Source organism: Corvus hawaiiensis, chromosome 4 (assembly GCF_020740725.1).
Source record: "Corvus hawaiiensis isolate bCorHaw1 chromosome 4, bCorHaw1.pri.cur, whole genome shotgun sequence".
NCBI classification, from domain to species: domain Eukaryota; kingdom Metazoa; phylum Chordata; class Aves; order Passeriformes; family Corvidae; genus Corvus; species Corvus hawaiiensis.
The window spans coordinates 79,257,268-79,270,608 of record NC_063216.1 but is presented as its reverse complement, the minus strand read 5'-3'; the positions used below and the strand labels follow the sequence as shown (position 1 = coordinate 79,270,608).

At 54.7% G+C, this 13,341-nt stretch overlaps 1 protein-coding gene across 1 annotated transcript in view; it reads right to left on the bottom strand.

Annotated features, from left to right (window-relative positions):
- SHANK3 (SH3 and multiple ankyrin repeat domains 3) overlaps positions 1 to 13,341 on the bottom strand; it is a 200,030-nt gene that overhangs the window by 77,853 nt on the left and 108,836 nt on the right. The window contains exons 13-14 of the mRNA XM_048301897.1: positions 12,095 to 12,208; positions 5,553 to 5,628 (exon numbers count right to left, since the gene is read on the bottom strand). Coding sequence (XP_048157854.1) covers positions 5,553 to 5,628; positions 12,095 to 12,208 — 190 coding nt within the window. The remainder of the gene's footprint in view (positions 1 to 5,552; positions 5,629 to 12,094; positions 12,209 to 13,341) is intronic.

Genomic DNA, 13,341 nt, shown 5'->3' with positions numbered 1-13,341 from the left:
CGTCACCGGGAATGTGGGCGGGATCCAGGTGTGTGGGATCCGAGCCCGGAGCCGTCACCGGAGCCAGGGCCGCCATCCTTGGAAAGCGTGGGAGCCGGGATGAATCACGGCTCCATTGATTCCCGCACATTCCATTGATTCCAAAAGGAGCCGGAATGGCCGGGGGCGGCGCTGAGACCCACGCCCACCTTTAACTCCCGGCGTTCCGCAGGGACGCAGAATTCCTGGGATTCCAGCTCCTATTCCAGGTTCTCCGCTCAGCCTCGGGCACTGAAGGGTGGGGAAGCTCCTGGTGGCCTCTCCAGGACATTCTTTTCCAATCCTTTTCCAGGGGTTTTCCATAGTTCTCCCTGATCCAAAGCCCACCTTTAACTCCCGGGGTTCTGCAGGATGATTCCAGGTCCTATTCCAGGTCCTATTCCAGGTCCCATTCCCGGTCCCATTCCAGATCCAATTCCAGGTCCCATTCCCAGTCCAATTCCTGGTCCTGTTCCAGGTCCCATTCCAGGTCCCATTCCAGGTCCCATTCCAGGTCCCACTCCAGGTCCCACTCCAGGCCCTATTCCAGGCCTATTCCCAGTCCTATTCCAGGTCCTATTTCAGATCCCATTCCAGGTCCCATTCCAGGTCCTATTCCAGGTCCCATTCCAGGCCTATTCCCGGTCCAATTCCAGGTCCTATTCCAGATTCCACTTCAGGTCCCATTCCCGCTCCCATTCCACATCCCACTCCAGCTCCCATTCCAGGTCCCATCCCAGCTCCCATTCCAGGTCCATTCCCAGTCCCATTCCATGTTCTCCGCTCATCCTGCCTCTCCAAGGGGTGACGCTCCTGGGATGCTCCTGGTGGCCTCTCCAGGACATTCTTTTCCAATCCTTTTCCAGGGGTTTTCCATAGTTCTCCCTGATCCAAAGCCCACCTTTAACTCCCGGGGTTCTGCAGGAACAGGGATGATTCCAGGTCCCATTCCCAGTCCAATTCCAGGTCCCATTCCAGGTCCCACTCCAGGTCCCATTCCACGTCCAATTTCAGATCCGACTCCAGGTCCTGTTCCAGGTCCTATTCCAGGCCTATTCCAGGCCCACTCCAGGTCCTGTTCCAGGTCCAATTCCAGATCCCATTCCAGGCCTATTCCAGGCCCATTCCTGGTCCCATTCCCAGTCCCATTCCCAGCCTCTTCCAGATCCTATTCCAGATCTCATTCCAGGCCTATTCCAGGTCCCATTCCAGGTCCCATTCCTGATCCCATTCCAGGTCCTAATAAATCCCCACAATTCCCTCACCTGCAGAGTGACAAAAATCCTTGGATTCATTTGAATCCCGCTGCTCATTCCCGAGGTGCCCCCTCATCCCTCACTCCCTCTTTTTCCATCGGCTCCTTTTCCTGCTTCCATAAAACTCCATCAGAGCTTCCCGAGGCTGAAAATTCCAGGCATTCGAGCCCTTCCCAAAGGAAAACTGGGATGGGATGAGCTTTAAGGTCCCTTCCAACCCAAAGCATTCCATGATTCCACAAAAAGCCGGAATGGGGCTTGGGAATGTGCCCAGAGGGATTCCAGAGAAGCCTTTCCAGAGTTTTCCATCCCTCCCTCCTCATTCCCATTTCCATGGAATGATGTTGCTCCAAGCCGGAGCTTTTCCAGCTTTTTCCACGATTCCATGAATCCCATCCCATAATCCCAAGAGCCGGGAGCCTTTCCGTGGGATCAGCGCCTCCAGCTGCAGCAGATTCCCGAAAATTCCTCCCCCAGCACCTTTTCCAAGGATTTTCCAGGGGGATTTTGGGCCATTCCTGAGGCTGGGACATGGAATGATGGGAAAAATCTGACAGCATTCCCGAATCCCTGCCTGCTGCTCATTCCCAGAGAATTCCCTCACTCAGAGGCTTCAGCAACATTCCTGAATTCCCACGGATTCCCAGGGAAGAGCATCCAGGAAAAAAGAATGGAAAACACTGAGGGAAGAGCTCTTTTCCAAGGCAACGGCCTCGAGTTGGATTTTCAGGAATATTTCTTCCATGGAAAAGCTTGGAAAGCAGCAGAAGGGCAGCGGTGGAGTCCCCATCCCTGGAAAAGTTGGGAAAACCCATGGATGCGGCTCCTGGAATGATTCCGTGGGATCACGGAGGGGGAGCTTGGGTTTGTCCAGCCTAAATTCCAGGATTTTGGGGCTGCAGCAGGAAAAGGATTCCCAGATTTCCAGCGGGATGGGAGGAGAAGCAACGACGGCAAAGAAATCCCAGGAATTGCAGTGAAATCCAGGGAAAACTTTTCCCAGTGGAAACTCAACCCCTTTGGTTGGGGCAATTCCAGCCTTGGATACACGGGAAGGAATTCCCAGATTTCCCAGCTCCGGGAAAACCTCCAGAATTCCGTAATAATTCCCTAATTCCAGCCTCCACAATTCCCTCCTTTTCCATCTCCGCACATTTTTCCATCCCCGGCATCCCAGGGCTGAGAAATCCCGGGTTGTCCCCTGCCCGTTTTCCATGTTTTCCATGTTTTCCACGTTTTCCCTGTTTTCCGAGGCCCATCCAGCCGGCTCTGGCGAAATCCCTCTCCCTAATCCCTGATTCCGGATCAGCGGGAATGAAACAAATCCGGGATTGGCTCCCGCTCCCGATTTTTCCCCTTCCCAGCTGCTCCCGGCTTTAATTCCCGAATTAATTCGGAGCCTCTTTAATCCCCTCCTTTAATCCCAAAGGCAATTCCCGCCGGGATTTCCCTTCGGATAAAGCCGAGCTCGGATTCTTCTTCCCCTCCGGGTGAATTTTTCCGAGCTCTGCCCCCTTTTTTTTTCCCATTCCTGGATTTTGGGAATGATGGGAATTTTGGGAGCATCCAGCACCTCCCGGCTCCGGAGCAGCCTCTGCTCCCCCTTTGGGGGATTCCTGATTCCAAAGAAAACCTGGGAATGGTGGGAAACGCAGCTCGGGGGAGTTTTTCCGTCTCCAATCCGGATTTATCCCAACATTCCTGGGGATTTCCAGAGGCTTTCCTGCTCCAGAGGAAATTCCACCCCCCAAAATTCCCTTCATTCCATGCCCAGCTCTGCTCCCATTCCCAAAGATCCCCATCCCCACATTCCAAGCTCTTTTTTCAGGAAGCCCGAAAAAGAGGGAATTCCCAACCCCATTCCCGCCCCGGATCCCGGAGCGTCCATCCCACCCTGCCTCAGCTTCCAAGGTTTTCCCTGGAATCTCAAAGCCAGGAGTGGGAATTGCTCCGGGATTTTCCAGCTGCTGCTCCAAGCTGATCCCGGTCGCTGCTCCCCCCCACCCGGCATCGGAAACAGAGCCGGGAAGGACGGAAGAATTCCCGCCTGGGAATGTTTTTTCCAGCCTTGGAGAGTTCCCGGCTCCGCTTCCGAGGAATCCCTCGGTCCCGAGGGTTTGTGCGGAAAAAACCTGGGAAAAATCCCGGATTTTCCCGATTATTTCTGAAGGAGACGCCAAAATTGGAGCCTCGGACGCCCTCGGAGGGAGCTGGGACCAACCTCGACGCTTAAGCTGGGCCTAAGGAATGAGTTTAAATCTGAGTCTGAAGAATGAGTTTTAACCCGGATTTAAGGAATGAATTTTAACCTGGATTTAAGGGATGAGTTTTAACCTGGGCCCAAAGGTCCAGTCTAAAGCTGGGCCTAAGGAATGAGTCTTAATCCGGGCCTAAAGTTTGAATCTCAATCTGCGCCTAGAGAATGACTCTAAAGCTGGGTCTAAACCACGAGATTTAATCTGGGCCTAAAGAACGAGCCTCAGGACGAGTTCCAAAAATGAGACGAAACCTGAGCCTAAACCCAGGCCTAAAGCTGGGCCTAAAGAAGGAGTTTTAATCTGGTCCTAAAAAAGGAGTCTGAGCCGAGCCTGAAGTGTGAATCTCAATCTGGGCCTCAGAAATGAGTCTAAAGCCGGGCCTAAAGGCCCAGCCCAAAGCCGGGCCTAAGGAGCGAGGGTTGAGCTGGGTCTGATGAATGAGCTTTAATCTGGGCCTGAAGACGGAGTTTTAAGCCCAGCCCAAGCCCTTCCACGATCCCGCAGAATTCCCAATCCCGACGTTGGGATTTTCCCCTTCCCGGCAATTCCCAAGCTCGGTTTTGTCCCGCCCGGAACCCAAACAATTCCCGAAGGATTTCCCGGAGCGGGATCCGCCCAGGCCCTTCCCGTGGATCCAATCCCGCTCCGGCTCTTCCCAAGTCTTTTCCAGGCCGGATCCGGCTCCTGAAATTCCCCTTCCCGCCCCCCTCCTCTCTGGGAATTTCGGAGCCTCCAGGGAATGTTTTCCCGGTGAAAATTCCCAGGAATTCCAACTGCTCCCCCCGGCGTTCTCGCGGGATGTGATTCCCGAAGGAAATCCCTTCTCCAGGAATTCCATCGGATTCAATCCCGCCTCTTCTTCCGCTGATCTGATGGAATTCCTCCTCACCCGGGAATTCCCACCTTTTCCCGCTTTTCCAGTGATCCCAGCAGGGATTTCCTGGAGCTTCCCTTTGGCCATGGATCATTTTCCCCTCGTTTTTTCCTCTTTCCCGATTTTTCCTGGTGTTTTCCCACAGGAACAGCCCCGGAGCAGCAAATCCTGGGAATTTCGAGGATCAACCCAAATTCCACAAATTCCTCGGAATGGGGAACGCTCCGGGCGGCAAAATTTGGGATAAGGAGCTCCAAAACCAAGGAAAACGTTGTGGATGAGCTGCAAAATTCCCGGAATTCCACGGATCCGCAGAATTCCTTGGCCCAAGGCAAAACCTCCTCCAGCTTCGATGGGGCTGGGAATTCTGAGAGTTCCCTGGAAAAGGGATCCCATTGCAGGGAAAGCCGCTGCTCCTCGCTCTGGGAATCGCGGAGCTCCAGCACATTCCTGGATCCAGGAATGCGGCCACATTCCCAAACTTTTCCAGAACCTCGGATCCTCCCCTGGGACAGGAGCCGGGAGTGGGAAATATTCCCAAAGTTTTCCCGAGTGTTGGATTCTTCCCTGGGAAACGAGGCAGGAACGGGAAACATTCCCAGAGTTCTCCAGAACTTTGGATTCTCCATCGGAACACGAACCAGGAATGGGAGCACATTCCCAAAGTTCTCTGGAATGTTGGATCCATCACTGGGACAGGAGCCGGGAATGCGGCCACATTCCCAAACTTTGGATCCTCCATTGGGAAAAAAAGCTGGGAATGCGATCACATTCCCAGAATTCTCCAGAACCTTGGATCCTCCACCGAGATGAGCCGGGAATGGGAAACATTCCCAGAGTTCTCCAGAACTTTGGATTCTCCATCGGAACACGATCCAGGAATGGGAGCACATTCCCAAAGTCCTCTGGAATGTTGGATCCATCACTGGGACACGGCCCAGGAACGGGAGCACGTTCCCAGAATTCTCCAGAACCTTGGATCCTCCCGCTGCCCTCAGCCTCATCCAGCACCGGGAATTCCGCCTCCCACCGCCCAAAACTCCCGGACAAAATTCCCTTCCCGTGGAATTCGAGATCTCCGGGAGGACAAGGGCAGCTTTTCCATGGGAATGAGAATTCCCGGGATTCCCGGGAGCGGCTCCTTACCTGTGGGAGGTGAAGTTGTCGTAGGATCCGACGGTGTAGTGCCGGAAAAGCCGCTTGGTCCGGTCTTCCCTGGTTTCTGGAGGGAAAAAATCCCACATCCCGAATTATTCCCGGCTTTTCCCGCCTCTCCCGACGGCTCCGCAAACGCCGGGAATTCCATTTCCGGGCGGGAATTTCTCCACGGAGAAGGAGAATCCGTGCGGCCAAGGAATTCCTGGGAATGTCGGAGGTGTTCCTGGAACTCCTCCGGGGTCAAATTCCACCGGAATTCCCGGCTGGAATTACACAGGAGACTCAACCCTATGGAAAACTCCAGTCCCGAGGGAGCAGCCACATTCCAGGTCTGCTTCCACGCTTTTCCCACCTCAGCAGGGATGGGAAGAGCTGGGAATGATCCCGGGAATTCCGCGCTCTCCTGGAGGTCACCGGATCTCCGGGAATGTGGGAATTATGAGGAAAACTGGGAATGAGGGAGGCGCCATCCCCCAAAAATCCCTGGCACCGATCCCAAGGGAGTTTTCCAGCTCCGCTCCCTTCCCTGGATCCGACCCCCCCTCCCTGTCCTTGTCCCGAGGGATGAAATTTTCCCTAAAATCCCTGGAATTCCGTCCATTCCCAGCCTCGTCCTCCTTCCCCAGCACTCCAGGGGGCTCCGGACAATTCCCAAATCCCTCTTTCCCCGCCTTTCCCACACTTTTCTCCCCTTGGATAACAGCCCCCAGCTCCGGCCGTCCCTTATCCATAAAATCCATGGAAAAGGACAATTCCCGCTGCTCCAACCCCTCCCGGAGCCAAACCCGAGCTCCCATCCCACCCCCGGCCTCATTCCAGCAATTCCAGGCCCCACATTCCACAATCCCGGAGCTGGGATGCTCCGCTGGCTTTTCCATGGAATTTGGAGGAATTTCCCGGGGAATTTGGAGGAATTCTCCTTCCCCACGCTGGATTGGGAATCAATCCCGACTTTCTCCAGCTCATCCCGATGGTTTTCCTGGTTTTGAGCTTCCCAAGGCGCATTCCAAGATGGAAAAGCCAAACCGGGCATGGAATGGGACGGGCAGGATCCGTGGGATCCAGGGATGAGCCGCTGGAATTCCAGGTGTGTCCAGCCCCAGGGCTTTTCCCAGTTTTCCAGCCCCTCTGGAGCATTCCAGGGAATTGGGGTGATCCCGAGCCTTCGTTGTCCCTCATCCCACGGATCCGGCCTATCCCAATCCCTCTGATCCACATCCCACCCAATTCAGGCTGGGAAAAGACAGAACATTCCCGGGATTTCCACTCGCTCCGGGCACAGGGAATTGCTGGGCCTTCTCCTCATCCCACGGAATTCCAGGGATGGAAACAGCTCTGGGAGGAATCCAGGCTTGGATCAGCTGCTCCATCCCATCCCATCCCATCCCATCCCATCCCATCCCATCCCATCCCACCCCATCCCATCCCATCCCAAGGCTGATCCCAGGGATGCTGATCCCGAGATTCTTTGGCCGCCACCTGCTGGTGGTTTCCCAGCATCCAGCTTTCCATGGAATACTCGGAATTCCTAAGGGAACCGTGCTCCTGCCGTGCTGGGATTCCCTCCCCCCACCCCCTCAAATCCCCAAATTCCCGTTTTTCCGGGCGGGTTCCAGGTGCACAATCCATAAATCCCTAAAGAAATATCTGGGAAAAGCGCCTGGAATATTTCCCGTAAAGCACTGGAGAACGGGGAGATCCCAAAATTTGGGATGTGCAGCATTCCAGGAGGGAAGAGCCCAGCGATTCCCAGGGATCTGGGAGAGGGAAGCATTCCCAGGGATCCAAGGGGCTTTTCCAGGCCATTCCCAGGGGTTTCCTAAGCAGGAAGGAGATTCCTTGGAGCCTGCTGGAATCGCTGGAAGATTCCCATGGAATTGTTGTTCCAAGAGCTCCATCCCTGAATTCCCAGGAGGAACTGCCTTGGAAAAATCATGGAATTATTCCCACTGGGAGAAAGTTCCGGACTGAACGGAATAAAAGCAGGGAATGGGCAGGAAATTCCCTGGATCGGGGTGGGAAAAATCTCCGTGCTCCGAGGGGTTCCCGGCTGGGATTCCAGAGGGAAATTCCAAGGAAAAGGAAGCTCCCAGGTAATGGCAGCACATGCAATGAAATTTGGGAATTGTCCACCTGGATCAGGCCGGGAAAATTCTCACCGGTCCAAGGAGTTTCCGGCTCTGATTCCAGAGGGAAATTCCAAGGAAAAGGAGAGACTTGGGAAGCTCTCCCAGGGATCAGGAGACAGCAGCACATGGAAGAAAAATTTGGGAATTCTTTGCTTGGATCAGCCGGGAAAATCCTCCCTGTTCCCACCCTGCTCCGAGGGCTTCCCGGCTGGGATTCCAGAGGGAAATTCCAAGGAAAAGGAGCAGCCCGGGAAGCTCCCGCTCGGCACCAGGGGACGGCAGCAGGGAGCAGCTGCGGAGCTGATCCAGGAACGATTCCCGATGGGAATGAGCGGGAGGGGGGGGGGGAGAGGCAGGGAAAGGGCTGAAAAAGCGGGATGGGCGTGGTTGGATGTGCCGGGAAAGGTTTGGAGTGCTGGGAGTGTGGGAAGGGTGGGAATTGTGGGAGAGGGAGGGAGGGAAAGGAGGGAAAGGAGGGAAAAAGGAGGGAAAAAGGAGGAAAAGAGGGGAAAAGAGGAAAAGGGGAAAAGGGGGGAAAAGGGGAAAAGGGGAAAAGGGGAAAAGGGGAAAAGGGGAAAAGGGGAAAAGGGGAAGGAGGAAAAGGGAAAAGGGAAAAGGGAAAAGGGAAAAGGGAAAAGGGAAAAGGGAAAAGGGAGGGAAGGAGGGAAAGGAGGGAAAGGAGGGAGAAGGAGGAAAACCATGGAAAAGAGGGAAAGGAGGGAAGGAGGAAAAGAGGGGAAAAGGGAAAAGAGGAAAAGGGGAAAAGGGAGGGAAAGGAGGGAAAGGAAAGGGAAAAGGAGAAAAGGGAAAAGGAGAAAAGGGAAAAAGGGGAAAAGGGGAAAAGGGGAAAAGGGGAAAAGGGGAAAAGGGGAAAAGGGGAAAAGGGGAAAAGGGGAAAAGGAGAAGGAGAAGGAGAAGGAGAAGGAGGAACGGGGAAAAGGGAAAAGGGAAAAGGGAAAAGGGAGGGAAGGAGGAAAAGGAAGGAAAGGAGGGAAGGAAAAGGAGGGAAAAGGAGGGAGAAGGAGGAAAACCATGGAAAAGAGGGAAAGGAGGGAAGGAGGAAAAGAGGGGAAAAGGGAAAAAAGGAAAAGGGGAAAAGGGAGGGAAAGGAGGGAAAGGGAAAAGGAGAAAAAGGAAAAAGGGGAAAAGGGGAAAAGGGGAAAAGGGGAAAAGGGGAAAAGGGGAAAAGGGGAAAAGGGGAAAAGGGGAAAAGGGGAAAAGGGGAAGGAGAAGGAGGGAAAAGGAGGAAAACCATGGAAAAGAGGGAAAGGAGGGAAGGAGGAAAAGAGGGGAAAAGGGAAAAGAGGAAAAGGGGAAAAGGGAGGGAAAGGAGGGAAAGGAAAGGGAAAAAGGGGAAAAGGGGAAAAGGGGAAAAGGGGAAAAGGAGAAGGAGAAGGAGAAGGAGAAGGAGGAAAAGGAAAAAGGGAAAAGGGAAAAGGGAAAAGGGAAAAGGGAAAAGGGAAAAGGGAAAAGGGAAAAGGGAAAAGGGAGGGAAGGAGGAAAAGAGGGAAGGAAAAGGAGGGAAAAGAGGGAAAAGGAGGAAAACCATGGAAAAGAGGGAACGGAGGGAAGGAGGAAAAGAGGGGAAAAGGGAAAAGAGGAAAAGGGGAAAAGGGAGGGAAAAGAAAAGGAAAAGGAGAAAAGGGAAAAAGGGAAAAAGGGGAAAAGGGGAAAAAAAAGGGAAAAAGGGAAAAAGGGAGGGAAAGAGGAAAAGGAAAAGGAAGGAAAGGAGGGAAGGAAAAGGTCCCGGAATCCCAGCGGTGCTCCCAAGCCCGGATTTGTCCCCTCCGGATTCACTCCAGGCGCTGCCGGGATGGGAATTGTTCCCTTCGGGATTCCCGGGCTCGGGATGAGGCTCAGGGATGGGATTGTTGGGATGTGGTGGCGGCCACAGATCCCGAATTTCCCTTCCCGGGCTCTTTGTCCCGATGGATCAGCGTCAGGATCCTCTCCATTCCCACCACTGCCCGTCCTTCCTCATTCCCAATGTTTTTCCTTTGGGAAAAATTCCCCAAATTCCCTTTCCCTTCCCAGGCTCTCGTGGTGGTGGTGGCATCTCCTCCTCATCCCACCGGGAATTTGGGATGGCTGGGATGGGATCCGGGAAGGAGCCAGAGGCTGCGGAGCCGGGAATGCTCCAGGAATCCCGGGATCTGCCCTCCCACAGCCTCTTCCCGGATTTTGGGGGGCTCCAGGAGAGGATCCCGGGATTGCTGAGGTTGGAAAAGCTCTCCGAGCTCACCCTTTCCAAACTGATCGCTCAGAGCTTGGAGTGGAATTCCTGGAATTCCTTGGACTCCTCCAGGGATGGGAATTCCATGGGCAGCCCCTTCCGAGGCCTGAGCGCCTTTTCCATGGAAAAATTCCTGCTGGAAGCTCTGGAGAGCTCCAGCTCCCTGCGAGGGAGGAAGGAAGGAAGGAAAAGAGGGAAGGAAGGGATTCCCAGCTGATCCTGAATTCCCAGCCCATCCTGAATTCCCAGCCCATCCTGAATTCCCACCTGATCCCGAATTCCCACCTGATCCTGAATTCCCAGCCCATCCTGAATTCCCACCTGATCCCGAATTCCCAGCCCATCCTGAATTTCCAGCCAATCCTGAGTTCCCACCTGATCCCAAATTCCCACCTGATCCCGAATTCCCAGCCCATCCTGAATTCCCAGCCCATCCTGAATTCCCAGCCAATCCTGAGTTCCCACCTGATCCCAAATTCCCACCTGATCCTGAATTCCCAGCCCATCCTGAATTCCCAGCTGATCCTGAATTCCCAGCCGATCCTGAATTCCCACCTGATCCCGAATTCCCAGCCGATCCCGACAGCTCCACGAGCGCATCCAGCCCTGGCACTTCCCAGCACTTCCCATTCCAACCCCAATTCCCTCTTCCCTCCTCATTCTCCCTCTGTTCCAATTTGGAATTCCCGATCCCCCCCAGCCCCTCCTCCTCCTCCTCCCTCCCCACGTTATCCCCGATTCCCAAACCCCTCCCGGATCCCATTCCCGAGAAAAAGCCGGGATTTATGGGCTGTCCTGGGCCCAGCGCCTCCGCTCCCTTCCCAGCTCCCAGAAATAGCAGCGCCTTTAATGGAGCCGTCACGGAGCCTCCGGAGCTGATGGATGGATCCCGGATCCGCCGGGATCCGCAGGGACACGGAGCGGCTAAAAATAGCGGGAATGAGCCAGAGGGATGGGATGGGAGGGGATGGAATTCCAGGAGCTCTCCCAGCAGGAATACAGGAACAGGGAATGCTGGAAAAACCCTGGAAAAACAACCAGGAATGGCCCCATCCTCCTTTTTTTCCCCAGGAATCAATCCCGGGTTGCAAATAAGGAGGGAAAAATCCCCTTTGGAAAGCGGGAAGATCCCTCTTCCTTCCGGCAGGAATTCTGGTTCCAGGGAGCGTTTGGAATCGGATGAATCCCATTTAACGGGAAGATTCCTGAGCCTTTAATCCTTGGGAAAGGGATTTTCCCATTTCTTCTGGGCCTGGAGCCGGCGGCGGAACAGGCGGGGAATCGCGGAATCGCAGAATTCCAGAGGCTGGAGAAGAATTCCCAGACCACCGAGTCCAAGCTGGGCCTGATCCCAGCCTGGAGTGGAATTCCAGGAATTCCTTGGACACCTCTGGGAATGGCGACTCCAAACCTCCCTGGGCAGTTCCAAGGCCTGAGCGCCCTTTCCATGGGGAAATTCCCAGATCTGCCCCTGCCCCTCCCCCGGCGCAGCCCGAGGCCGTTCCCTCTTTTCCCGGCCTCATTCCCACAGCAGATCCCGATCCCCGCTGCCTCCGGGCAGGAAATTGTGGAGAGGGATGAAATCCCCCTGGAGCCTCCGTTTCTCCTGGCACATTCCCACTTTTCATCTTTCCCGTGGCTCCTCCGGGTCCTGGAAGCCACAATTGCCTCATCCCAGACCTTCCCCTTTTCCAGGCTGTCCAATCCCAGTTTTCCCAGCTTTTCCTTCATCCCATCCCAACCAATCCCAAACTCTCCTGTCCCTCATTCCCATCACCTGACGCTGAATCCATGACCCGAACTCATCCCTTGGGATACAATTCCCACCTCATCCTGGAGCCGGAAGCCATTCCCTGTCTCCTGCCCCTCCATCCCTTGGGAATATTCCCACTTTTCATCTTTCCCATGGCTCCTCCAGGTCCTGGAAGCCACAATTGCCTCATCCCAGATCTTCCCCTTTTCCAGGCTGTCCAATCCCAGTTTTCCCAGTTTTTCCTCTGCTCCCATCCCAACCAATCCCAAACTCTCCATTCCCTGCGGAAGATCCCGACGCTGAATCCATGAGCCGAACCGATCCCTTGGGATAGAATCCCCTCCATCCCCACCTCCCAGAAGGAGTGAGCCGGGGATGCCGTTGGGAATCCCGGCCGGAATTCCGGGATACCGACCTTGCCTGGAGTCGTACTGGCGCATCTGCACCTCTTCCACGCATTCCGCCGGGAACCAGCCGCTCCTGCCCTTCACGGAGCCTTCCCAGAATCCGCCCTCGCCGATGCTCAGCACTGCGGAAAACCGGGAGAGGGAGATCAGGGGGAAATCCTGGGAAAACGCGGAGTTCGGGATGGCGCTGGCGCGGCGGGAATCCACCTGGGAAGGGTAAAGCTGGAAGGAAGCTGAGGAATGTCGAGTTTTCCATGGGTTTCATTCCTTTGCTGAAGCGGAAATTCCCGGATTTTCCCACTCTGGATGTCCAAATTCCCAGATTTTTCCACTCTGGACGCCCAAATCCTCAATTGTGCCACTTTGGATACCCAGATCCCCAAATTTTCCCACTTTAGATACCCAAATTCCCAAATCGTACCGCTCTGGATGACTGAATTCCAAAATTCCCAAACTGTCCCACTCTGGACACCCAAATTCCCCAATTTTTTCACTTTAGATGCCCAAATCCCCCAATTTTTCCACTCTGGGTACCCAAATCCCGCATTGTCCCACATCCCGGAATTCCTTGGACACCTCCGGGGATGGCGACTCCAAACCTCCCTGGGCAGTTCCAAGGCCTGAGCGCCCTTTCCATGGGGAAATTCCCAGATCTGCCCCTGCCCCTCCCCCAGCACAGCCCGAGGCCGTTCCCTCTTTTCCCGGCCTCATTCCCACAGCAGATCCCGATCCCACCTCAGATCCTGTCAGAAAGTTGGGAAAATGGATAAAATCCCCCTGGATTCGCCTTTTCTCCTTCAGCCACTCCCAATTTTTCCTCATCCTTTCCCATCCTCATCCCACAGGGCCTGGATAGGGCTGGAATTCCAGCAGGGAGTTCCGCAGGATCAGTCCCTGATCCGTGTAGGGAATGAGGGTTGGGAATGGCTCTGGATGGATCTGGGAATCCGGGAGCTCTTCCTGCCCTGGATGGATTCAGGAATCAGCCCTGGGAGCGGAAATGGCTCCGGATGGATCCAGGAATGAGCACCGGGAATGGATCTGGGAACCAGCACCGGGAACGGATCCAGAAGGATCTGGGAACCAGCATCGGGAATGGATCCGGATGGATCCGGGAATGAGCACTGGGAATGGATCCAGATGGAGCTTGGAATGAGCACTGGGAATGGATCTGGATGGATCCGGGAATGAGCACCAGGAATGGCTCCAGGAATGAGCACCGGGAATGGCTCCGGATGGATCCGGGAATGAGCAC